Source organism: Melopsittacus undulatus, chromosome 8 (assembly GCF_012275295.1).
Source record: "Melopsittacus undulatus isolate bMelUnd1 chromosome 8, bMelUnd1.mat.Z, whole genome shotgun sequence".
NCBI lineage: Eukaryota > Metazoa > Chordata > Aves > Psittaciformes > Psittaculidae > Melopsittacus > Melopsittacus undulatus.
In genome coordinates this window covers 13,848,691-13,872,345 of record NC_047534.1, presented here as the reverse complement: position 1 = coordinate 13,872,345, position 23,655 = coordinate 13,848,691, and the positions used below count along the sequence as shown (strand labels likewise).

Genomic DNA, 23,655 nt, shown 5'->3' with positions numbered 1-23,655 from the left:
TTGCTTACTAGTAAACCAACCTATCTGATATAAAAAACCCCAAACAAAGGAGCCTACAAAATTTCATTTGAAGCCTGATTTCTAAGGTATGAAGTGCCAAATCCAGAGATTAACATAATCTTTTATATAGCTTTGTAGAAACAGTTGGAAACTTCATCTTCCCTACTGCTCAAGAAGCCAGCCTGCTCTAATTTTATTACAAAAGCTTATCAGGCCAGTGCAGCTGAATGACAACAGCCCTGATTATCACGGCTGAGCAATGGAGCTTTAGGCTACTGCATTAACAAATCAATTATAAATGCTGTTTTGAGTATTTTAGTTCAAAACAAGGAAATATCCGAATTGTTTTAGCTGCATGGCATGCTGCAAAGAATCTGTAGAAATTACTGTCAAGAGAATCCAAGCAGTTATTTGTGACACAGACAACTGAATCTGCATTGCACTTGCTGTCATGGGAAGTGCTGTTGCTAGGCTGAAAGCTGTGTCACTGTGAACTGTAGCTGTGCTACTGCTGGGAGTACCTTTGAGAGTACACCTGGTATTTTAGAAGTCTCCAGACTAAACTCACAGAACTTTGTTATAAATAGCTACCACTGCTTAGGAGCTTAACCATTAACTCTGCTATTGCTGGTAAAGACATGTAACACTGCTGCTGCTATCAAGATGCATGAAGAATGCAGATATGTTTGCATCTTCCCTTAAGTAACACAAATTCAAGGCTTCTATTACCCATAACTTACCTCTTCCCAACCACGCAGGGTGTGTTTCCCAGTGGCCCTCCTAACACTCCCTATTCAGCTGGTGCATCCCCAAACAGGCCCCAGGAGGAGAAGAGAGAATCCTTAGAGCCTGACTGTTTCTGAAAGATGCTGAGCTGGTACATGGGTTCATACTCATAAAGCAACACCAGGCAGAACTAAGCGGTTCAATAACTATTACACAACTGTGGCAGACAAATTCAGGAAGCTCTAGGCTGAGATGTCAAACAGTAGCATGCTTCACTGCCATAACCAATGTGAGGGTTTGTAGCTTTAGGAATCCACTCTCACATACACTCCTTCCAGAAGTGACAGGGCTGGTTCTTAAGAGGACACCTGCTTCATCACTCTTGCTGTGTGTCTAGATCAATGTGACAGGAAAGTACATGTCCTCAGGCTCATGAATGTGCCTCTTTGCAAGAGGAAAAAAAACTGGAGGTTGCTAGAACAATGAGATGGAGAAAGCCCGAAGAATCCATTTGATCCAAGCAGCAGGCTGCTGTCAATAGTATCCAACAACACCTTTCCACATCGCTACAAACAAAACGCCTTCCCAGCACTGAAACCCATGTTTCATTTAACATTTCAGGATGTTTGCTAGTAAATATGCTGATAGAATCTCCTCTTGTATTTAGCTCCATGGCATCTCTAACTCCAGACAGACTAGATACAGATTTAAAGGAGTATATTGTGCCACAGCTTCCCAAAAAACATGATAAAAAATTGGTTTAATTTTTGGTTTTCAGCAAGAAACAGCCCAGAACATCTTTGCCTGGAGGTTTTTTATACTTTAATTCTTATCTCACCACACAGGCACTTATTATCTCTCAAGCTCTGCTGATAAATATATTCTAGGTGGCAGACCATTATTAAATCTCAGGGCATCTTGACAGATTCATAAAAGGTTTTATTGGATTTACTTGCAGAGAGATAAGCACAGATGACTCACAAGCACACTGTGATCTTGTTTTGGTGTCCCAGTCTAGAACCTAATGCTGTCACCAAGAAGGATGTTATTAGTAACCTCTGCAGCTTCAGATAGTCAGTCTTGTCATTCAGTGCAACTTAAAAAAAACCAAACAAATGCTGTGTGGTCAATTAGATTTAGGTCAGCCTGTAAATATTCCATTTCCATTTACCTTTTGTTACTACAAAGAGTATCACAGCCATTATCTGAGAAGGTGTATGAAGAACTGCACTATAGTTCCCTTGTGACTGAGGAACATGTCCTCTAGGAAAAAAAAACACAGTTTATTCTCACAAGCAAATTGCCACAGATGGGGGAGGAGCTAGACAGCTTAGCTGATATAGATGGCTTATCAGTTAAGTCACAGTTTCAGTCAACCAGAAAAAGTAAACTGCAGAAGCCCCTGCCCATTTCTGCCTGTTAAGAAAATATTTCCACCTAAAACTTAAACTTTCTATACACAAAAACTGTATTATAAGAGGTGTGCTTGCACCATCAGGCATTAGAAAATCAGAAAGGCTCAGAGCACCATGTGAACAACCTTCATTTCATTCTTTTGGAGCATGCACTGACTTTCCTTCAACTGCATGACCATGCACTAGTTTCTCAAATCGGCATTTCTTGTGTGAAGAACGGGAGATCTTGAACACTAAATGCACTTCCTTTCCTAGACCCCTACTGTCCAATCCAACTCAAGCTAGATGAGCACTGGCACACAAGCATTGTGCTCCTTTGTCTCACCCCTGTTTCTACATTAGCAGTGACAAAGTTTACTCAGTGCAGCATTTAGCTAAAAGATGAAATTTATCTAGAACTTCTGTTAATGAAAATAAGATGCAAAAATTTAAGAGCTCTGGAATGATTGCACATTTACTGAGGTGCTACATGAGAGCAACAATATTACCTATCTGCAAAGAAGACTGGGGTAACTATAAACTCACTGCCATAAGACCCACAAGGTCTTCAGTAATAGAATTTTGATAATGACCTGAACAGCACTTAATTCTGTTTCCCAATAAGGGAAGCCTGTAGGGATGATTTTGAGTCATCACAGTTTCTATACATTGCACAACATCTACCTGTTAAATTACCTCAGCACTCTTGCTTTTTGCTTTTGCAGAAATGTATTTTTAAGCAAGTGATAGGAACCATGGACAAGGAACAAACTGAACACGTACTGAAACCTGTATTCCTTGCAGTTGGAACCTACATCTCTGCCTTGCTGCTTTTCCTTCTTGGAACGCTTCATGAAAACAAAATCAACTGACTTTCCCAAGTAGTTGATACATCCCATTGCTTGGTTCCTCAGCCCGGCTGGCCTGCCTTTGCTTACACCCAGCACCACAGTTCAGTGTCTGGTCTTCTTTCACCCTATTGGAGTCTGTATGGAAAACTCCTTTTTTCAGTTCTTTTGAGACAGAAGTGTTAACTAAAGTATATAATTTATTGTTAAAATGTTCAAGTCATGTTTGTTAACATTTAAAACAGTAACATACTGTTACAGAATCAAAGTAACAAATCCAAGCAAAGACCACCTAAACTGTGGAACTTGCATATTCAAGTTAAGATTAATACTAGAGCACCTTCCACATACCACTATGTACTTCCAGTGAGTTGTCAGTATCCAATTTGTAGTTTCTTCAGCTGTTCAAAAACACCACATGTAATACAGAGCATTGAGGGGTACCCTGACTGCAACAAGCCATACCTTATATATCTGCTTTGTTTTTCTATCCAACCGTCTTCACTGGTAGTGGCTGAGATAGATAAGAAAATGACAACTTGAGGACAAAGCAAGAAGCTTTGGTACAACTGCCTCCTACCTATTGGGATGGATGAAATCTGAGAGTAGAGATCGAGCATGCGATTGCCATCTACATCTACGAGGTAGTTCCCTCGGCTCTCTTCATAGTTGCAAAAAAAGTGTACAGCATCTGCATTCTTAAAGAAGAAAACAAACAATGCTTTAAAATGTAGCAGTGTGTAGGTAGGTTCAACTAATGGCTCTACAGCAAAATCTAATAATGTCTAACAATAAGATAAAAGGCACATTATATTAATTGCATAGGAATTAACTGTACAGCTCTTTTTATAAAGAGGGACTGTTAAAAGGGCAAGTATGCACTTCTTCTACAGAAATAAAGCACAGGCTTTAAGGAACGCACAGAGGCTGACATATTTTTAAGCTCAGGCCCAAATGTACCTATGTTTTCATTGGCCACTTCACACCAACTTAAAAGGCATGTATAGTGTTTAAAGAAAAATCACTGTTCCCAGCAAAATAACTGCAGTATTCAAAATATACTAAAAAAGATTTTATTCAGATGTCCATTCATTCAGTGTGGAAGCACAGAGTCAAGTGATTTACCTTTTTTTTAGTATGGAATTAAGCATACACAACAGGATTTCAAAACAAGTTCCAAAATCACAGTATTAACACCCCCCAAAACTCAGAAAACTTGACAAGTTACCTGAATGCCACTCAGCTGCTTCATTAATTCCTGTAAAAAAACAAGCAAACAAAAGAGTCTCAAGTATGTAACTACCCCATACTGAAATAGAATGTATGCTTCTTTTTTACGATCACACCAATCATATGCAAAACTTGCCACATGGACTTCCACAGTGCATCTTGCAAATATTACAATCAAAACTATGAACTGTGGCATGCAAAGCTACAGGAACTGCAAACACAGTTTAATTGTAAATCTCCCCAAAGGGAAAGCTACCTCTTCTATACTGATCAACTGAAAACAAGAGAGAAATCAGAAAATAAGAGAAGACAACGTCCTGCAAATTGGAACTCTTTCTTCACTTCAAAACCAAAACATTATTTCATATATAAAGCCAGCTGAGTTTCTGTTTCAGCAGCAGCACAAGTGACCAAGCCTCATGAGATGTTTCATCAAACTGATGCTCTTTTGCTTTCAATTACTTCATACAGGAAGTTGGCAGTTGAGATTCAGATCTCTCTCTCAGAGAGAGGGCATTTCATTCATGAGCTTTTCACTTTCAGCATCTTCATAAAAGTGGCCACAGACTGCTGTGAACTGATGATTACTCATATCAGATTTAAGGGTTGGAATTAAATTTGTTTTCTAACAAGTTAAACACAGCTAAAGAAAAAAGAAAAAAGGAAAACCAAACCCCACAAAATCCAATCTCCTGTGCTTTGGTAACTTACTCTAGATCGTGGTCCAGGAACTTCTGTCTTCATTAGAGGTCCATCATAATCAAAATCTACATCAATTTTAGCTGCAGCTTGACTGATATATCTGTGTCCTGTAACAAATAATGAAAACCTGAGTACAGACCGTATTTTCTGTGCTCTCCTCTCAGAATAAATATCCATACATTACCAGACTGAGAACACTTGACAGATGAGACCCATTACATTGTACTGTATGAAGTGAACTAAATAGCTTTGACAAGTGTTAAAATAAAACTAATATAAGGGAGGTGGCTTTAAAATAAATAAAAAACCCAAGTGAAATGACAAGGCAACTCTAGAGAAACAGAGACAAATCCTGTTGTAAAGGACAGGGGCACTTACAGCACACCTCTTTCCATCTCTGTTGTTGAATCTGTCCATTACACCTTTGCCATAAATTCCCCACTCCTGTGCAGAGTTGGCTTCATTCACTAGTAATTCATTCAGTAATAACCAAAAAGCCTACTGGAGTCCACAGGTAAAAACCCTTGCGATGTTCTGCAATAGCTCAAAGAAAACCATCTGGGAAAGATTTGTCTCAGAAAGGTAAACAGCTATGTTTAAAATAAATGCAAAATCTCACATGAATGCAGCATCTTCCAGTACAGCTCTGAAATCTGGGTCAGAAATCGCGACAGTTTTTCCTCTGGCCTTGCTGTTCTTTATCCACATGTGTAATTGGGGAATCATGATAAACTTGACATCTTAATGAAACAAAAAGGCAAAAAATCCCCTGTGCTTCATCAGTAACAGGCTCTCCTTCCATTTCTGAAATAACTGTTTCAAAATCCAGGGTTTCGGCATACTTCATATGACAGAGACAGTTCTGGTGAGCATATATTCCAAATATGTACATATTCCATTAAAGGGAGTACAGGATAATATGGGAATTGTGCATTTGCAACAAAGAAAGCAGACTCAAGAGCTCTACCAAGGTGACCAGTAAGAGACCATAAGCTTGCTTCTAATCCTGTGGTTAAGTGTCAAACTGAACTAACGCTCTTAACAATTGCATTTTTGTCAGGGAGCACTTGCAAACCTCTACCCAGGATAATGTCAACAACAAATTAACCTTCATATGCTTAACTTAGGGGAATTACACTTGGACCAGAACAATACTTGAAAGATAAGGGCATAACTTTAGTCTGTGATAGGCATTTTTAAGTTGGTGCAATTTACATAGCCCAATGTTTGCATAGCCCAAATGGCTTGCCTCAGTTTGTCAGCCCACGCTGAGATGTCTCAGTCAAGCTTGACTTTGAGAAACTATCTAAAAAATTACAGCCCTTTGGGATCCTCTCTAACTGAGCACTTAAATTCACTGCTCATTTTGGGAAAACTTTGTCTGCAAAGATGATTATTCTCAGCTTTAATTCTAAGCCCTTATATCTGAGATGCGTCAGTGCCTCTCTGCAAAGCTATTAATAGATTTCATTACAGCAACAACACTTCATTTTGGTGCCATTCTGTTTAGTGTTCATGCAAACTGGAGACCACATGACAACTGCTCCACTGGAAAAAAAGCAACTGCATATAAGAGATCAAAAGCCACACAATTCATAGCCAATAAAGCTGCAGATTTAGTAGACAAACCATGAAGTCTATAAGGGGAAAAGAAACCAAATGCTCCTCCCTGATGGAGATCACAGCAAAGCAGTGATAAATGTTTCTCCTTGTGTGTCCTCTTCTCTCCCTCCCCCCAGGCTCTGGGTGCTAGTTGATATGATAAAGGAGAAAGCACCAAGGGATGTACAAATTATATATTGGGCATTTTGGAACTTATCAGTAACAGGAATGATGGAGACCCTGTGCCACCATGTCCCCTCTCTATCTCCCAGGGTTCTCCCACCCAGAGCAGCAGTTGACAGGCACACTGCCTGCCTTAGTCTTTCTGAGTCCTCATAAAACTACACCTGTTGGGACAGCAATTAAAGGTTTCCTCTCCAGCTAACGATGAAGCTACTCCTGCAAGCATTCAAGATGCCTGACTGGCAGGCTCTGGACCTGAGGCCAACAGTGAAAGACTTCCTGGCCATCACCTGTGAGGTGCAGATGACATCTTCCCTCTTCCACTTCCCTAAAGGACAATCTGTGAGGTATTTTAACAGGTGAAGATTCTGAATTAAACACAGATTTAACTATTGCTCTAAGAAAAATCTGTTGTGGATATTGCAAAGGGCAGTCTCCCCTGCAAAACCACCCATACTTACCAAGCTGCACAACAGGGAATTAATTTGGAGAGTATTTTACTGCTGTCTTAACTTGTTTAACATCACATGTCAAGAAGAGTGTGCTGTTAAACTATACTTCCATCAGTCAGGCTCTGTACCAAAGACCAAAACCAGTCAGCCTGCTTTGCAGATCATTATCATCATCTTTTTTGCTACTGTGTATGCTCTTTTGCATAGGTCTGTTGAGCTAGGTGTTTACTGAGGGCACACATAAACGATTAAAACCAAATAGTATTTTGCTGTTCAGTGCTGCACCAATTCTACCAACAGATGGGTTTTCATGCACAAAGACTGGTCAAGTGAAACTAAAACATACAGGTCTTCCCTGAAGAAGAGCTGACTTCAAGATCATTTTTATCAAATCAGTAGTGTTGGTCAATTTGTGAGACCATATTTTTTTAAACAGCTTATCCAAACCACAATTATTCTCTGCAAACCAGAGCCATCTAAAAAATGAGCAACACGAGTGACAGATTTCCTTTCATTCTCTTGTTATCTCCTAAAAAGGATGCTGCATGCCATCAGGTGCTGCAAGAGATTTCTAGGCTGATTCAGTGATACAAATTTGATTCTATATACTTGTTTTCAGGAGCCCACAGAGCATCTCATTTTATTAATGCCAGTATTATGGAAGCTCTGCTGATTTACTGATTCTTACACTTGCCACACAGTTGTTCCACATCCTAGCTCAGGCAAACACTATGGTTTGAATTTGAAGGCATAACTTGCCATAAATGTATTGAAAATTCCTGTGTTACCAGACCAAAGGACCTTGAAAAGGTTTGGGTTTTTTTCTTCCCCTTAGGTAGAGGATGAAGAATACAGGATAGAACAAAACCCTCAACATACAAGCAAAGCTTCTGATAGCAAAAACTAAAACCGAAGTGGAGTTAATCCTCAAAATTTTTAGTTTCTAACGAAGCTCTCCCCCCTTTAAGAGTATAACATAAATGACTGGCACAAGCTCACACGGTTTCTAGCAAGGTGAACAGACTCATTCCAAATAGGCCACTTCACTACGCATCACACTGCCATACTTATTCACAGGTTTGGTTAAAAATAAACAAAACAAACCAAATCTTAAGAATACAAAACTGTGGTTCCCCTGTTTCCCCCTTTTAGCTCTAGGTTTTTTTCTTCCCCTACTCTTCCTCAAGTAAATCAGGATTCTGATTGGAAATCTTCATGACAGCATAAACAGCCAGTTCCTGCAAAGAGCTCAGCCTCTGTGTGACTTGCATTGGCACACATGGGCTGTGCAAGCCTCTGGTACTCACATGTAAACAGCTCTCCTAAAAGAGCACTGTAACAGCAAGAAAACAAGCTGTCCTACCACCACATGATGGATAGATGACTTTTAAAGCCTAATGATGCCTCAGGGCTCAGAGACCTGTCCAAACACCCCTGACAATGAGACAAAAGGAAGCACAGCAGTTTTTATTAGCTAAGGCTTCCACTCATCTTGATGCTGCAGAGTTCAGCAAGGTATTACCACAGCACTGCCTTCAGAGGCCTGTTTTATCAGGGTCTCACAGGCTGTCCTTATTCTACAGATGAAACTTGGAGCTCAGACTGCTCTCAACAGGCCCTGTGAAAGGCAGTCTGGCCACCCCTCTGCATGAAGACTCACCAGCTTTTTGGCATTCCTTGCTCCGAATACTGTGCCACACTTTGTCCTCCTGGCCCCAAGTAATGGCGGCGCACGCGGGTGCTGCCTCTCGCTCCCAGGCCCTAAGGCTCTGCACACACAGCACAGCTCTGGGAGGTGGCTCACTCTCCTGCCAAGGCTTTTCCATGCACTTGGACACTGTGTGACCGCTGGCTACATCAATACCTGCTTTGTTTTGCTTGAAGGAGGATTTCAACCCAGAGACCATCTCTCTTGCTTCCCCTCACACCAAGTGTCAGTATTGCATTTCCTAATGAGACAAGTAAATGCAAGTAAATTGGATCACTCACTGTAGTGTTCTGTCCCCTAGTAAACTGCAGTGTGCTCTGCTCAGCTGGCGTTTCTCTCTTGAACGTACTCACTGTGCTTCACAACTTAGCCCAAATTATTCCTGTTTAACTTTTTATATCAACTGATCCTGCAAGAGAGCCCTGGAGTCACCCCGTAACTCAGGCTACTCCAGTTTCATACTTAGATGAGTTTAGATGTTTGCATGTCAGGTCTTGGTTTGAACACTGCACTTCGTCTTTCCAAAAGACAGCAGAGATGAGACACACAAAAACTGAGATTCTCAGTATGTCCAAGCAAGGTATTTTCAGTCTGATAGGTGTCTGACTTCATTAGTTTAAAAGAAAAGATGGAAGCTCAACAGAAATGTATTACTTGCCTAAACATCCTCACAGATTATTATTTTTTAAACCAATATAATTTTATGTTAATATGCTTAAGTACATATTACACTATAACTTGTATGTAAATCAGTACCTAGATATTTAAAGATACACTCTGGAGCTAACAGACCAAGTCCATTCACTGACTTTCTACTGAGGTCTATGATCAAACTGGAACAGGAAGAGTTTCCTGTGTTGTATGAGCTTAAGTGAAGAGCAGGACCAAATGGCATGACCTCAGCTCTCACCTTAAAAGTGTGTAGAGGTAATGGGCTACAGAAGTGTCCATCTGAAGCAGCATTAGGAAAGCTCTTAAATTACATTTAACTAATACGACTGAGAAGAGCATCCTCTTTTTCCTGGTAAACAAAGCTGTTTTTTCATATCATGGCAAAAGTAAAAACCCCAAAGTATGTACTATTAATGAACACAATCATCAGAGAGCATATAAGCTGAGTGATTTGCAGTTTTCTAGCCATCTCATTTAAAGAGTGTTCACAATAAGTTAAATTCTATTTTCCTTGCATCTTGCAGACTTCTCAAAGCTCTGTGCAACACACATCATCTTCTTAAACATTTGGATAACATCAGCAAATAATCACATCCTTCCTTTTCATCTAAGAGGATGTAATGATTTGCTGGCAGACAGAAAAGCTCATTTTTCTACTTCTCTTTTCTATGCTACCCTCATCCCTCACCAGGTGTCTCACTACACGATTTTTAACAAAGTACCACATTGCTATAGCAACATAATTGCTGTAAGTACACCCTCCTAGCATTTTACGATGTTGGTAGTCACAAAGAGCACTACTTTTAGCAGGGCTCTGTGCTAAGCAGTGATCTCTGATAACAAGAGCCAAGTTCAGCACAGGGTTAGAAAGAAAGTGCTTAAACCTCTGATATGTTTGACCACAAATAACACACCTATAACAGTTCCTGAGTGTACAGCAACTGGGGATTGCCTGGGAGAAACTCCAGTGGAAGCACTGAAATTACATCAGTGTAATTAAGAGAAGGATCTAATGCAAGATAAAAAAGGAAAGAAAAGAAGATAGGTGAAAGTAAATGCTGGCAGAGCAGATCTCTAAAATACCTATGAGAGAGCATGGAGAGAAAGCTCTCCAGTCCCAGAGGCACATTACACGTGCTATAGAATGGCTGCCCTATGCAAGTGCAGAACAGCAATCTCCCTGGCATGCCTTCAACTTCCACTCTATGGTGTCTATCAAACCACCTTCCAGACAGAATTTCTAGAGTGTGGAGGCCCTGACAGCCAGAAGTAGGAGGACTGTGATTTCCGCCAAGTCCTCTTTTAGGTGTTGCAAGTAGAATCTGTTACAAACAGATCTTGAGACGGAATGGCAAAAGGCCAGGCTAGCTAGAGATGTTTGGGAAAACGAACATCACTATTGCATAATATTGTGGAAACTGAGATTGCTATTTACAGAGTGCTTCGCTGTACGATCAGAAGCTCTTCCTCATGAGATTGTCTGTGTTTCAGTACTCCCACACTGGAGATTTTATTGGAAGAGGATTCTTCAGAGATGAATTAAAAAATCCAGTACTCAACAGGCTGTACAGAAGTGGAAGCTCCCATAAGAAAGATTAAGAATATTCCCACTCCCCATCAGGGAAGGGGAGAGACTGAGACAGTATTTAGACAAACTGAGAAAGATGAAGTCTTGGGAGAGGTAATAGGTTGCAAATATATAAAAGGCTATTACAAATTAAAAACCCACATTCCAGCTTCCAGGTCCTTTGAGGGCAGGGCAAATCTTTTTCCCCTATTTTGAAACTTAGGCTAAATGTTAGAAAAAAGTTTTCAAGGTAAGGTCAGTTCAGCAATAGAGCAGATTGCCTGGGGAGGCTGCAGAAGCCCCACTGCTGGGAGCCTTTAGGAACAGCATCCTAGAAGGGCACAGGCATGCAGTAATGCAAACTGATGCTAACTTAAGGCAGAAGACTGACCTTTTGGCATGCTTTACTGTTCCAGATTCAGCGACCAATTCAACCCCTTAGGGTAATCAATAGGAAACTGAACTTAGATCTTTGGAATCCCAGCCTGCCCAAGTAATTATGTACTACCCTATCAGCTAACAAACAACTGAATCTTCACCTACCTCCAAAGCATGGAATGGAACAACTTTTCCTATTACAGTGGTGTGACTCATAAAACCAGAGCTGGCACAAAGCAGAGTAAGTATTTACATTCAGACTGTTGTGTTCACCTTGCAGCACAGTGAGCTGACAGCAACAGTAGAACTCAGTTCAGGTAAAGCGTAACACCAAGGCAGGTAGTGTCTCCAATGCTTGCCTGGCTGTTACCATACTGACAGCAGTACACAGGAGTCTTTGTCAGAAAAGATTAGGCAGCTACTCAGGCCTATGGGCATTCTTCTGCCACCATTCAGATTCCAGTGATCTTTATCTTTGAGGCCAAACTATCAAGTATAGATCAAATACCTAATGAAATTAAAACCCCATGTGACTAAGGCTTATTTTTAATACAGGACTCCACATACTCGTAGGCTTCACAATTTTGTGGAAGATTTAAGTTGCATAGTACTTTCATATTTTTGCCTACCTTTTGCATTTTGATTAATTTAACTGATTTATATTTTCCCTTTCTAGTTAGCTTGCCACAGACCAGCACTGTGTTAATAATGAGAACACTATAAGCAATGGCTAAGTAAAAAAGATTCTCCAAACAGATGCTTATCTCTTGCCCATGTTCTGTAGAAGACTGAAGGCTTGAAATCCATCTTAATTAAACATATCCCTCATGTACAACTAGAGAAAAGGTTCCTAACACTATTTTGATTAATATAAAGCTCAGTTACCTTTGTTCCCACCTGGTTTACAACTGAATGCAAACTTGCCAACATCCTTCCCTTCCACTTGCCCCCTTTTTTTGTCAGTAACTGGTTTATTTCAGTCTCAGGGCCAGCACAATGCTAACTCCCACATTTGCTTTAAAAATCAGAAATAATCAAAGGTGAAAAAATCTCTTTCTGTAAATAAGTTTATCAGATTCAAGCTAAACTGGATTACTGCGCTTAATGCACACACACAACTGAAACATGACAGCCCACAGACACAGAGACTTCTACCAAGAGGCAATCTATTCTCTCCTCCTCTCCACCTCCATCCTTTTTTGCAAACCCTGTCATTTCAGTACCCACAGAAAATAAAACAGCAAACCAAATGGCACCGCAGGGTTTTTTTGTGGGAGTAATGTACTAGTCTCTCTTTCAGTCTGCAAAGCTCTGAACTTGAGTGCTCAAAAATACCTCAGAGGAAAGCACCCTGGAGCAGAGAGCTCCTGGATGCCAGCCTCAGCATTTCCACAAAAGCCAGCAGAGACCAGCAGCACAGCACCCTTAGCTGGGGCTCACTACAAAAATGGCCCAGAACTCCAGTTTTTGCTACAAGAATCAGAGCCTCCTGCCTATTACATCAGCCAGGAATGTTGCAGGCTAAAAAACTGCCAGGATACAGATCCTTCTGGTGAAGGGTTCTCCCCTTGGTCCATCTTTAATGTCTGGACACAACATAGAGCAGTCAGTCCCAAAGGCCACAGGTCTGTGATACACACTGCAGCCAAGGCCCTCTATTCTTCGCTTCAAAATTTTAGCAGACTTTTCCATTTACAAGTTTCCTGAAAGCAAGGACGCATTAACAGAGCCTGGAGGTACTTTCCTTTCTCATTGCAGAACTACACCCCCCACCGCAATGGTGAAAAAGGAAGAGTGAGTTGGTGCTTCTGCCCTCCAGTGACTTCACATATCTCACATAACTGCAATATATCTGTCTTGTGGTTGGAAAGCAGCATGGAAGTCTGAAAGGCACGGGGAGGGACCAGGAGCAGTAGTGATACTGATATAACAAATAAGCTCAAAGGACTGGCAACTAATGAAGGCTTGGTTGCTGCAAGCACTTTCCATAGTCCACTATCGACCAAACTATCCCTACTCTTGCACAGCACAATGAGTGGCGTCACCCCCATAAATAGAAACACATTCTGTACTGAAACACTGACCTAATACTTTTCCAATAGTTATCAGACCAGGCTTTGTGTTCTTTAGGCAAAGGTCAGTTGCTCCCCAAAGTGTATTATTTAAAAGGAAGTCAATTATGTTTAAGTTTTTTAGCAAATGGAAGGGTTCTCTGTTTGCCTGTCAGTGGCAGAGGAGCACAATGGCACTGGAAGAAGGCTGGAGGAGAGAACAAGCATTAATATTTACTCAGTCACAGAAAAAGCCATTCAGCCATACTGTATTCAGTGTAAGAGCACATGAAATGGATGGAAACCAGACCTCAGATTCTACACTGCTTTGTCCAAAAAAGCCAACAGAATTTAGTTTTCATACCTATTTCACAAAGATTGCAGGTTTAATATGCACATACACAAGCTAAATTACAAGCCTGAGCCAAGCAAAACCTTGCTGTCATACACTTATGAGACAATAGTTTGATGCCATGTGGTAGGTTTTTATTTCACACTAGAGCTAGCTCCAGGCAGAAGTACTTATCCTCAGTGAGGGCCACCTCCTCACATTAGTCACACAAACCCTCTCACAAAGGAAGATGGGCAGGGTCACACTACACAGCACAAAGACAAGAACCAGCTGATTCTGATGGATGATCGTTTTATCTCTGCACCATGGAGCATCAGAAAGTAAGAGAAAAGTTCCAAGGGCTGAAGAGCTTTGTTTCAGCTAACACGTTTACAGTGCAAGTTATGAACTGAGTTTTGCTTGCAGAATAACAACTGAAAAAAACAACAAAGCCACAGCACCTCTATGGGCCACTTCTGGCCTACAGCCGCATCACTATCCAAGATGCAGAACATCATATTATTAAAGACTCAACACCACTAGACTAACCCCAGCAATGCTCAAACTGGGATTATGTCTACTAGCATGAATGAGTACTTACCAAATATAAACCAGTAAAGTACAAAAAAAACCACTTACCAAATACAAGCAATCTGGAGTTTTGCTGCAGACAACAGGTCAGCTGTCGACTCAGCAACATCGACGCCATATTTTCTTTACTCAAAAGACCAAGTCTTGAGAGATTTTTTTTCTGGCTGATGCTCTAAAAAAAAAGAAAAGCGAACACTTATTCATGTCCCTACAGATGCAGCCGCTATTCCTGTGCCATTCATTTCCATTTCCCCTTTCACTAATTTCAACCCAAAGAAACTGACAGCATGCTTTAATGGATTAATGCAAATGTTCAGAGCAGTCTCAGCACTGAACCCCAAGTCTGATGCTACGTCTTGTTGAAGCAAATGACTTCTAGGCTAAATCTGTATCTCCCAGCTTTAGCGGGGACCAGCAATAAAGATCATTGCCTGTTTCTCCTTGATCTTCTAATTTACATATGTTGATTATATTGAACTTTTAAAAACAGTGTTTTCAGTCAGTCTCTCAAGGCAATCTGTTACTTCCATTCAACTGAAGTTTATGAGGAAAATCTCATACAAAAAAACCTAAACCAACCAAACAGCAGGGCAAGCATTAGGAAGTAAAAGAAAGTAAATTGCCAGAAATAACAGGTTCTACCAATTAACCACATCTCTATGAAGAAACTGTGAGAGCTGGGATTGTTCAGCCTGAAGAAGGCTCAGGTTGCATCCCATCAGTGTGTAATAAGTACCTGACAGGAGGGAATAAGAAAGGAGCCAGAGTCCTCTCAGGGGTTTCAGTGACTGTATAAGAGGAAATGGGCACAAACCAAAACACAGCAAGCTCCAAACATAGAAAAACCCCAGACAGGTCACCCAGAAGGGATGGAGTCACCATGCTTGCAGATATACAAAACCCAACTGGACATAGTCCTGAGCAGCCTGCTTTAGGTGATGCTGCCCAAGCAGAAGGTTGGACCAGACGGGCTCCAGAGGTCCCTTCCAACCTCAGCTGTTTTGTGATTCTGCCTCAGCTAGTTAAATATAAATGACATTGTAAAGTCAAGTACCATGAATAGTAATATGACTCTTTTTTCACTCTAGATCACCTCTGAAGAAAGCCTGGCTGGAAGTCATAAATAGATAAAACGGGTCACTGAATTATTACCTAGGATACAGGTTAAATTAAAAGCTTACACTTAGAAGCTTTGCTACCCCATGTATGTAGGGCACTAGATCTCTTCTTTGCCTGTACAGAGACTGAGCTGGCTTTTTTCACCTCACTGGATGTCTGTCCCTCTACCCTGAGAAGGTGTAGGCCATCAGCAGCAACTGGCCAAGGCCAAATGAAATGTGGCTATTACCTATAAGGCTCCTGGAAAGAACTGTAATTAACAAATATGCTCCAAGAACAGAGCTGAGCTTCCAGCAGAAAGAGATGACACCTTGCTGCTTACATCAATGCCATCAATAAAATACACAGCATCATGACTAAATGCAGGGAAGCAGTTGATCTATTGGTACCACAGTTAAGTACTATCTCTTACACAACACTAATATATCAGAAACTTAATTACTGTATTGTCTTTAACCAAGATACCATTTGTTTTCCTTCACACTTGAGCTTTTTCAAAACTGGCAGCAGAAAACAAAAACCTCCTTGCCTATGGAGATCTATGGATGTATGGACCTGTTAATACTCAGGTACAAAGAAATTCCCCTGTGGCTTCCCAGTTGACACAGCATTTGGTTTCACTTGGTTTGTTCTGAGCTCAATTTAAAATCCAAGGTATTTTGAAATCTGCCATGGTGAGCAAACACTTGCAAAATGTTTGAGAGCATGCTGGAAAAGCTGGATGAGCTTTGTCAGGTTTTGGGTCAGAAGTGTACAGAGAACTAGCTATTTTTTTTTCAAAAAAGAGTACCTTCATTTATAAGAGGAGATTCATTCATTCATTCAGCATTTTTTTCACTCTTGGCTCTTTTCTTTATTGTGCTAACTTTTGCATAATCAGTGTACAAATGCCCCAGTACCATGAATTTCTTCTCATGACTATTCTGTAGCAAAAAACAAGTGCACGTCTAAGTCAGTGAGATCCTGCTGTGGAAAAACACTATTAAAGGGTGAATCAGCCCAGCAGCACCTCTCACAATGATTAAGCACCTTGATTGATGTCCTCTGCTCAGAGTTACTTATCTGGTTTGTACCTCTGCAACCAGAAGGCTAAAGCAACCCACCAAGATTTGCTTCACTGTTCTAAACCCCTGAAGTCATCTCCCATGGGTGATTTGGTATCAATTGACTAATCCACCTTCCCCGCAGTGATAAGATGTCTCTTCTCATATGAGTCACACATACCTTCCACACCACACGGTTGTACCCACCAGAGTCCAGGTCTCCCTTCAGCAGTCCCTACTCTTCCTCTCCTAGGTGAACTACTCCTACCTCTCTTCTCCCAAAACATTATTTTAGATTTAGATTCACTGCTTATCTTAAATTCTTTTATTGTTCAAATACTGTACTCATAAAAGGCTAAAAAATATATCTGAAAATGCTATTGGCTTTCTGAAAAACACATAGAAAAAATTATTACAAGAAGTTTAAAAATAAAGTAGCTTAGCCCTAATTTTCCTTGACAGTTGTTATATAAAAAGTCTTACCAGAGTCAGAATAAATCATGTAATATCACATGATTTATATTAAAATCAAGCTTCTTTTCCATCTCCATTACATACACGAGTTCTCACAGGAGATCAGCTGATGCAACTGCTATATCTCTAAGCATGTGCTACTTGGTTATCATAATAACCAATTGAATTGTGCCTCTATAATCCACCTCTTGATCTATTCCCACCAGCTCAGCTTGTTCTAGCACTGCAAGCAGCAGTGGCACAGATTGCAAGCCAGCAGAAATCAGTTTTCTGGCACACATCAAACCAGGAGCAAAGCCAGGCTGCATTGCCTCTGCTGCTGCTTTAAAATCCAGGCAAAATGCATCCCCCAGTTCCAGACTGGAAAGGGGATGTGATGAACAGCGTTTAGATAAGATCTGTGATTAAATGCTTGCTACCGTAGACAAGTGAGGCTCTTCCAGAAAAAGAGATTCATAAAGGTCTTCTCTAAATACGTTTCCTCTAATGGCAAAAGTCTAAGTTGGTGAAGGCCATTGTCAAAAACAGCTTTTCTGAATGTTAGGACATTAATTTTGCAGATACATTTGCATAGATTTGTATATGGAATTTTGCATTACACAAACACATGCATTGGCAAAGTTTAAGCCGCAGACACATTCTTTCAGTACAAAACCCGATTTTCCGAGAGGAAGCTCGGCACAGTTTGCCGAGCACGTGAAGCACAAGGATTTGAGGCGTTTTTAAATGCACACTGCAAAACTGGAGGGACTTTTTTTTTAACAGCTGCTCTTAAAATTATGTACTAAGTGATTATTTCTGATAGGCAGAATTTGTTACTAGGAGCGACAGCAGCCATTCAGCAGCACCAGCATTGGCTACTGTGCACACAGAAAGATGGGCTGGTTTTGAGCTAACAAGGTTATGTTTCTTAGGGGGACTTCCTGGAGAAATAAAAAATAGAGAGAGACCCCTAACCTTGATCAAGATACGAGAGCGAAAATAGCCAAACTAGGAGTTCATATAACATTCTGGCTTGCTCGCAGAAAAGCTAATGCAGCATGACGGCTGTGTTTCAGACTGCAGCTTCCAAAAACATGCCTCTGAAAGAAGCAGGATAAGAGGTGAAACACAGACCAGCAAAACACGGATGAGAAGTCAGCACTGCCGATTTGCATCTCTTTCTTGCAACTCATGCCAAAGACACAGAAGCCTGTTTTAAATTCATGGGGGCACATTAATCTGTCCCTTGGCTGCTAAAAACCCATTTAACGGGGAACAATTAAGTGGTTTAGGAACACCAGCAGGAACTGCACACTCCACAAGTCTTTATGATATGTATTTGGGGAGAAGGAAGGTAAAGGTAAATTCATTCCTTTTTTCCCATTTTCCTTTGCTTGATTTTTCTATGGTGCAAAGCAGTGAGGATATCATCATGCTACATTTAATTACTGTGAAATTCTAAACATCTTAAACTACCTTCAGTCCTGCTTTCTTGGATCCATCTCGATGTGAAAGCAGCTCATTCCCCTTAGGAGCTGTGCAGGGTGTGGCTGAGGGGCACAGGGGCAGCAGCCTCAAGTCCTCAAGCTTTGCCATCCATCCCAAGGATGGCTGCAGATGCTCAGCATGATTTGATGCTGCATTTTCTGCATCTGGTTTTTAACAGTGAAAGAAACTGCAAATGGAGACACCAACTTAGCTAAGGTTCCTGCGACTTAAACAAAAGAACAATGTTGAAAAGCTTGGCAGTACTCAGGTAGCCATGCCGGAAGTGAGAAAACACTGCACAGCTGATTTTCTTTGGAATTAATAGCTAATTTCCTTGGCTTCACAGGATAGTGAGTCCAATTACTGTTACAAAGACCCACAGCATGATAAAGTGTTGGTGGTTCAGGTTTTTCGTGTTGTTTATCTTACATAAACTTGTATCTCCTTTTCTAACCCTCACAATGCTCCCATACCTGTACTTCAGGGCCCTTCAAACAGCTTTTCTGGAAGAGAATCAGATTGGAATATATCAGAGGCAAACTTTTGGAAAGAGTTTGGATAATGGGGCCAGGACATGGGCACCGAGAAGAGGGAGTCACAGACCCCATCACATAGGCAGTGACTGTTGCATGGTAAATGAGAGATGAGATAAGCAGTTCTGAAAGAGAAGATATAAAGGCTTCCAAACGGAAGTACTTTAACTGGTCCTACATTCTGCACCCCATAAACTCCCCAAAATCCCTTGTTTTTTTTTTTTTTTATTATCTTCACCAGCTTGTGGCAGATAACGTTCTGTGTCTGGGGCTCACAAAGCAGAGAGTTGAAGGGTCCTGTCTTAAAAGAATAATAAAAATCTGTTTGTTAAAGGGGGGAAAGTCTCCTAGTTCATGAACAAGTATCTTTCATGATTCAGGTGATGCAGCTCAAGCATTTTACTTCTGAAACCAACTCAAGATAATTTCAGAGTCTGGAATTCACAAAGAAATGTAAGTATGGGTGTGGTGGAAGACAATTGAGTCTGTCATCCATTAAACATAAGCACGTCCTTTCTTAGTCTGTATCTGAGGAAGAATGGGGTAACCTAATGTCATCACAGTATCTCTCTAAAAAGATTCAATGTATAGGGCAGTCTCTGTTCAAAAATGCATGGCCATCACCGAGTACTGCTCCACCCTCCTCTGGGGAGACAGGGAATGTCCACAGGCAACTGATCAATATAAGTGAAAACTGAATGACTTCACCAGTTTTATTGGCAGAGGGCAGGGTGACATCAGAAATCCTGACTTACTGCTTTAGCCACTTAAATGTAGTAAACAACAAAGTAAATAAAGAAGCCCGCCGGCATATTGATGCATTGATTGAACTGCATTTCACTTGGTCCCAGAGGCAGAATTAAGAGTTCAATATAAACTATGTGGTTATGGAAGCCTGAGTGCACACAGTGAGATGCAACAGGTCCTTTTACTTCAACGGGGCTTTTTTCTCAAAGGCACAGTTCTGAAAAGTATTTTAATTAGCTTACAAGAGCATTTGCAAGAGAAGTTTGTTAGAGCAGTACCAAGAATTTCTAGTAACAGCTAGACTAAGGACCATGGAAATGAGACAGTCCTGTTAAGAGTTAGTTGCAAGAAAATTTACATCTAGCATTCATATAAGGCTTACATTAGATTTTCCATCCAGCATCTATATAAACCCAGCTCAAAACAGAGCTGAACCCCTGATTTCAGAAAGAACAGTACCTAGCACCACCCTCATGAGGTGGCACAGGAAAGAGAAACAAGCTGTTCCTCACCCAGCTTGGTCAAATAAAACCACAGCCTTGTACCATAAAAGCAAAAGTGGTTAACAAGCGCTCCACAACATGAAGGCCACATACCAGGATCACTACAGAGACAAGATGAGGAAGAAGTCTGCCGGGTCTGTGCGTAAACCAACACATAAGAGAGACCCCTAAGTGAAGCTCAACACTTATCTGGAGCAATTTCACAGGCAGCAGCCAAAAAGGTCAGCACAAAGAGTGACTCTCACCAAAGAATGGAGAGCTTGTCCTGGAAGCTCACCAACACACTTTCTACCAAGCAACACTGACACCAAAACGAGTGACAGCAATCTGCAAATGGAAGCATTATATCTACCACCAAAACAGGTTTTACCAGTAAACACTTCACAAGCTGATAGTTGCTTTTGCTGTTTATGCCTCTAATAACCTTAACGGCTTTGTGTAGAACAGGATGTAATTGGAACCTCCATGATTGTACTTAAGTTGTCAAGGACACAGTCGTCATAGTTACAAGTGAAGCTCAAGCGTCTGTTATTCATGGTTGCTTATTTATTTACTGATAGTGACAGGCTCAAACACTCCCGCTACTGTTCAGAGGACACAAATGGGGAGAATGGTTTTGTCAATCAAGCCTTGACAAAATAGTAAATATTGCACATGACTGTATTAAGTCTTCCCTAATAAACAGGCATTTTTCACAACTACCTTCTCTCACTCACATTCAGCTGGCATTCAAGTCAGGCTGATCTGAACACTGCTACAAAAGCCCAGAGCAAGATGCAACACGCAAAACAAAACCTCATCTGTAGCTTGGAAGTACAGCACAGTACCCATCCTGACATGGCAACAACTGCCTAGGCAAGCCCAACCATTAGGTCAGACCTGAACCCACAGCAAAGCTAGAACAGAAACTTTCAGTCCTTCCACCAAGTTTTACAACTCATTTACAGGCAGAAGTGTCATTACTCTCATGTGCCCAGGTTCTCTTCCTCAGATGTCCCCTAAGCAGGATTTGGTGGCTGGATATGAATACATCTGGGTTTGTTTTTTTAAAAAACCCCAAAACACAAAACAACAAAAAATTCTGTCCTTATCTCTGTTTTCCCTCTCTCTAACAAATACTGCACCAAGCAAAGACTTCTGGTCCATGATCCAATGAATAAGAACAGGAGGGAATGTCATGATTATGGCACACTAGGATTCAGGTGACTTACTAAACTTTTCAGCAGTGCATTTTTGCTTCAAGAACTGACTGCAACAGCTAAGCTGGAATGAGATGTGCCTACATCTTCCCTGAGACAAATACATTCTCACAGGAAAAGAAACAATGGGGTCAGAAAAGTAATCTGTTAGAAACTGGGCAAGTTCCAGATCCAAACTATGTAAGTGGCATACCTGTACATAAACGTTAGTAAAAACCAAGCACAACCAAGCTAATGTTAGCTGAAAACATATTGAGTTTTTTTTTAGTCATTCCTTAATAGTTCCCACTGAAAAGAATTGCACTTTGGTGTTTCAGGAAACTTAACTACTGAGCCACACATATGAACCTCTCTTCAAGCCTGCATATTTTGAATCCATTATTTTAAATGCAAATGGCAACAACATATCCAAACCATGCCTGTTAATTTCCACATATTTCGCACACCAGAACAGCCCAGCTCTCAGAGGGTTAAATAGCTTACATTAAGACACAGCCCTGCTTTTCAGATTAGTTACTCCACAAGCTTTCTGTAGTTCTGGAAAAATTGAAGCATTGCAAAATACCCTCAAGATGAGCTTCATTGAAGGAAATTCAGTTATATTCATTGTCAGATTTTATTCCTCAGCATCCTACTACTGCCTCCTCAGAGGTCATGAAATTAGATAAACAGCATCAAATAAAATGCACTGTAAAAGCACAAATTATTCTGCTTCCTGAAGTCATAAAAGAGCTCACTTGGAGGCAGCCTGCACCAAAGCAAGGGAAACATCTTAAACGGGAGCGAGCGCTCTGGCTTCTCAAGGTGACCCCCACTTCAGCTGAGGATACACAAGGCAAACACATGCAGGAGACTCCTTTTACAGGGGGTCTAGCAAAAATCCCGGGGAACTGCTAACAGCGTGTATCCGTGACAGGGATGTGTCAGCATCACACCTGGCTGCACAAACACAGAGACATGCATTCCCCATGGCACAGAAAGCTTGGCCAGGGTCTGTGCTAACCCCTACCGCACACAGGCACAAGGTAAAGGCACTTACTTGGATGCAATCTCCCCAGCCAGCTCGCAGGTGGAAAACGCTGCTCTCTTCTTCACCTCAGGGTAGGCTCCTGCTGGCTGTGTCCATGAGAAATGCCATTGCTATCAGCTCCCTCCAGGAGCCTCCCGAGACTGCTAGCAGCAAGGACAGGCATCACCCAGAGGAAACACCAAGCTGTAACCCTGCAGCTTCACTGGGGGAATGCCCCAGTTAATGAAGGTTAATGAAACCAGCTCCCACAAGCTATATCCTGTGCTCCCCCAGACCCAGTGGGGAGCAATACCCAACTTGCCTCAAACTGAGATCATCTGGCTCTGCTTGCTGCCATTCCAGTACCTCTGGCATGTGGGTGTAGCCCATCAGCTTGGGTCCCTGGGAGTCTGAGTTCACCTGAATACCTTCTCAGCAGGGCTCTAAAAACTGAGCTGCAGACCAGGCTGTATTCATGCATGGAACAGCCCCTCAGTTTTCAAGAACTGAGGAAGCTGAAGAACAGTTTTTATCTCTAAAACTATTCATTTTACTCTGGTTTGCAAATATTCCAACGGTGACACCTGGGCAAACAACTGCCATAAAATAACCTTGGTTTGTCTCAGCTCCTTCAGGTGATGCACAGGCACAGGCAGCACAACAGCCAGCACACATCCCAATGCCACCTCCCACTGCACACTGCTCCAGACGGAACGGAAAGGCGCAGGCATGCACAGAACATATCCCTTCAGGCCTGGGATGCCATCACCAGGTTGCCATGGTGCCGGGGGCAGGAGGGAAGATGCGCCAGAGCGCAGCAAAAGGCTGAGCCGCTTCAGATTTAAATCCCTGTGACAGCATTCCAGCCCAGCCACTGCACGGTTGCTGTGGCAACCGATGAGTGAAAAATCAGAGAGGAAATCTGTAATTATTACAGGCAAAGGGGTGACATACCCACTTTGGTAATCAGGGCATTAAAACGATTTGAGCAGAGGAGGAGATATTCCATGCCCCTCAACTTGCAGAGCTGTGTCCTAGCTGTAGGACCTGCCTTACATCTATATTCTGTTGGCTCCAGCTGTGGAATGCAATGTTTTGGCAGGATGCTTTCCTAAGCACAGGG

At 41.5% G+C, this 23,655-nt stretch overlaps 1 protein-coding gene across 1 annotated transcript in view; it reads right to left on the bottom strand.

The window, feature by feature from the left end:
* ABAT (4-aminobutyrate aminotransferase) overlaps window positions 1-22,615 on the bottom strand; it is a 38,045-nt gene extending 15,430 nt beyond the window's left edge. Inside the window, exons 1-5 of the mRNA XM_005150706.4 lie at window positions 22,563-22,615; window positions 14,484-14,607; window positions 4,910-5,007; window positions 4,197-4,226; window positions 3,549-3,666 (exon numbers count right to left, since the gene is read on the bottom strand). Of these exons, the coding sequence (XP_005150763.1) occupies window positions 3,549-3,666; window positions 4,197-4,226; window positions 4,910-5,007; window positions 14,484-14,553 (316 nt within the window). The 5' untranslated portion in view covers window positions 14,554-14,607; window positions 22,563-22,615. The remainder of the gene's footprint in view (window positions 1-3,548; window positions 3,667-4,196; window positions 4,227-4,909; window positions 5,008-14,483; window positions 14,608-22,562) is intronic.
* Window positions 22,616-23,655: the final 1,040 nt, after the last annotated feature.